The 1,921-nt window shown below is 40.2% G+C and overlaps 2 gene segments (V, D, J or C); both read right to left on the bottom strand.

The window, feature by feature from the left end:
* Window positions 1-130: 130 nt before the first annotated feature.
* The window catches only part of LOC126387331 (immunoglobulin heavy variable 3-21-like), a 3,832-nt gene continuing 2,041 nt past the window's right edge, over window positions 131-1,921 (bottom strand). The window contains 2 exon segments of the V gene segment in view: window positions 131-468; window positions 552-636. Coding sequence covers window positions 155-468; window positions 552-636 — 399 coding nt within the window.
* LOC126387332 (immunoglobulin heavy variable 4-38-2-like) lies at window positions 1,273-1,921 on the bottom strand. The segment is given in 3 exon segments: window positions 1,273-1,416; window positions 1,551-1,777; window positions 1,863-1,921. Coding segments are annotated over 3 exon segments (396 nt in total).

Raw genomic sequence — 1,921 nt, 5'->3', positions numbered from 1 at the left:
AATACAGAATATAAGAATTAAAAACATGATGTAAAGTATTTTAATTTAAATAACATTGATACTAATGATATAAACAAATACATCATAAATTCTTAATGCTTGTGCAGCCTGGAAGATACTGTAGGTTTTTGTACAGCTGCTCAACCAACTCCAGTCACTGTGGCTCTCGAGCACAATAATAAACAGCAGAATCTTCAGTCTTCAGACTGTTCATCTGCAGATACACCTGCTGTCTGCTGTTGTCTCTGGAGATGGTGAACCGGCCTTGAACTGACTGAGAGTAGTAGATGTAGCTACTGCTACTACTGATATAAGCAACCCACTCCAGTCCTTTTCCAGGAGCCTGTCTGACCCAGTTCATCTCGTAGCCAGTGATCGACAATCCAGAGGCTGTACAGGTCAGTCTGTGAGATTCTCCAGGCTTTTTAATCACTGGTTCAGATTCTGTCAGAGTCTGACCATCAACACCTGTCAAGACAGCAAAGAAAACCATGAAATGTCAGAAACACAAATGAGAACTATGTCAAGTTAAGATCAAGTAAAATCTTCACCTGCCCAGCAGATAGTTAAAAGCAGCAGTCCTGTCCTATAGTCCATCATGTTAAACTGTGTGTCCACTGTTCTCTGTCCTCCTCTCTGCAGTCAGATAAGTAGAGGTGGAAGATATCTGAGTTTTGCATTGACTCCTCCTCACAGGGAGGAAACAGCTGAAATGGACAAGAATCTCAGCTTGTTACAGGTGGATGTACAGGAGGATTTTAATTGTGTAAAATGTCAATTTAAATTTTATATTAACAATCAGCATTAACATATAACTCAACAGACTATTGATCCACAGGACCTGACTATGATAACAAGTCAGACTGAGAATCTAACATCAACCTGGGCCAATCTCCACACATTGACAAAAGACCACATAGAATACACTGTAATTGTTATGTTGATTTTTGCTGACTGTTTATGCTAATGAAATATCTTTTAATTTAATTACAAACAACTGTTTCAAAATCATGAAAAACATTAGGTTATCAGTTCCAAGGGTCAGTAAATTGCACTTACAGGATAGCTACAATACACAATTAAATTTCAATCTCAGCTGAATTTATTTCATTACTCATAAGCTAAATGCTTAAAAAAAACAACTGTATGCATTGTGTAATTAAGTTTTCATGATGAAATTACATACAATAATGTATCAGTGATTGAAACCTCCAGGTATTTAAATGGCTGATGAGCTGGTGTTGAAATCATTAGTGGTCTGAGGGCTCCTCCTCTGGTGGCTTCATGTTACAAGTGTTCAGGCACTGAGGGGTTTTTGTTCAGGTCTACTGATGCTTTGTGCCACTGTGGCTCTCTGGCACAGTAATACACAGCAGTGTCTTCAGGCTGCACATTCTGTCCGTTTAGAGTCACTGTTTTTGCGGAAGAGTCTAAGCTGAAACTAAACTTGTTCTTCAGTGAATCTTTATAGCGTGTGGTGGATCCAGAAGCTGCCATTCCAATCCACTCCAGTCCTTTCCCTGCAGGCTGTCTGATCCNAGAGTCACTGTGTTGCTGGAAGAGTCTAAGCTGATACTGAACTTGTTCTTCAGTGAATCTTTGTAGTATGAAGCACCGGTGCCTTTCAATCCAATCCACTCCAGTCCTTTCCCTGCAGGCTGTCTGATCCAAGCTGTCCAGTAGCCAAGAGAATAAGAGACCTGACAGGTGATGGTCAGACGTTGACCTGGCTGCACAGTCACAGAGGCTGGCTGTGTCAAATGTTCACACTTCACACCTGTTAATAAGAGAAATATTTTGTAACAAATGATCAAATTAACAAAAGAAGAACTGTTGACTTTGACAAATCCAGAGAGACTCACATCCAGCTGCCAACAGCAGCAGCAGAGCTACAGAGAACATGGTTTATGTTGAAACTGAC

The sequence above is a fragment of the Epinephelus moara genome, unplaced genomic scaffold (genome assembly GCF_006386435.1).
Source record: "Epinephelus moara isolate mb unplaced genomic scaffold, YSFRI_EMoa_1.0 scaffold3680, whole genome shotgun sequence".
NCBI classification, from domain to species: domain Eukaryota; kingdom Metazoa; phylum Chordata; class Actinopteri; order Perciformes; family Serranidae; genus Epinephelus; species Epinephelus moara.
This window is presented reverse-complemented; position numbering and strand designations above follow the sequence as displayed.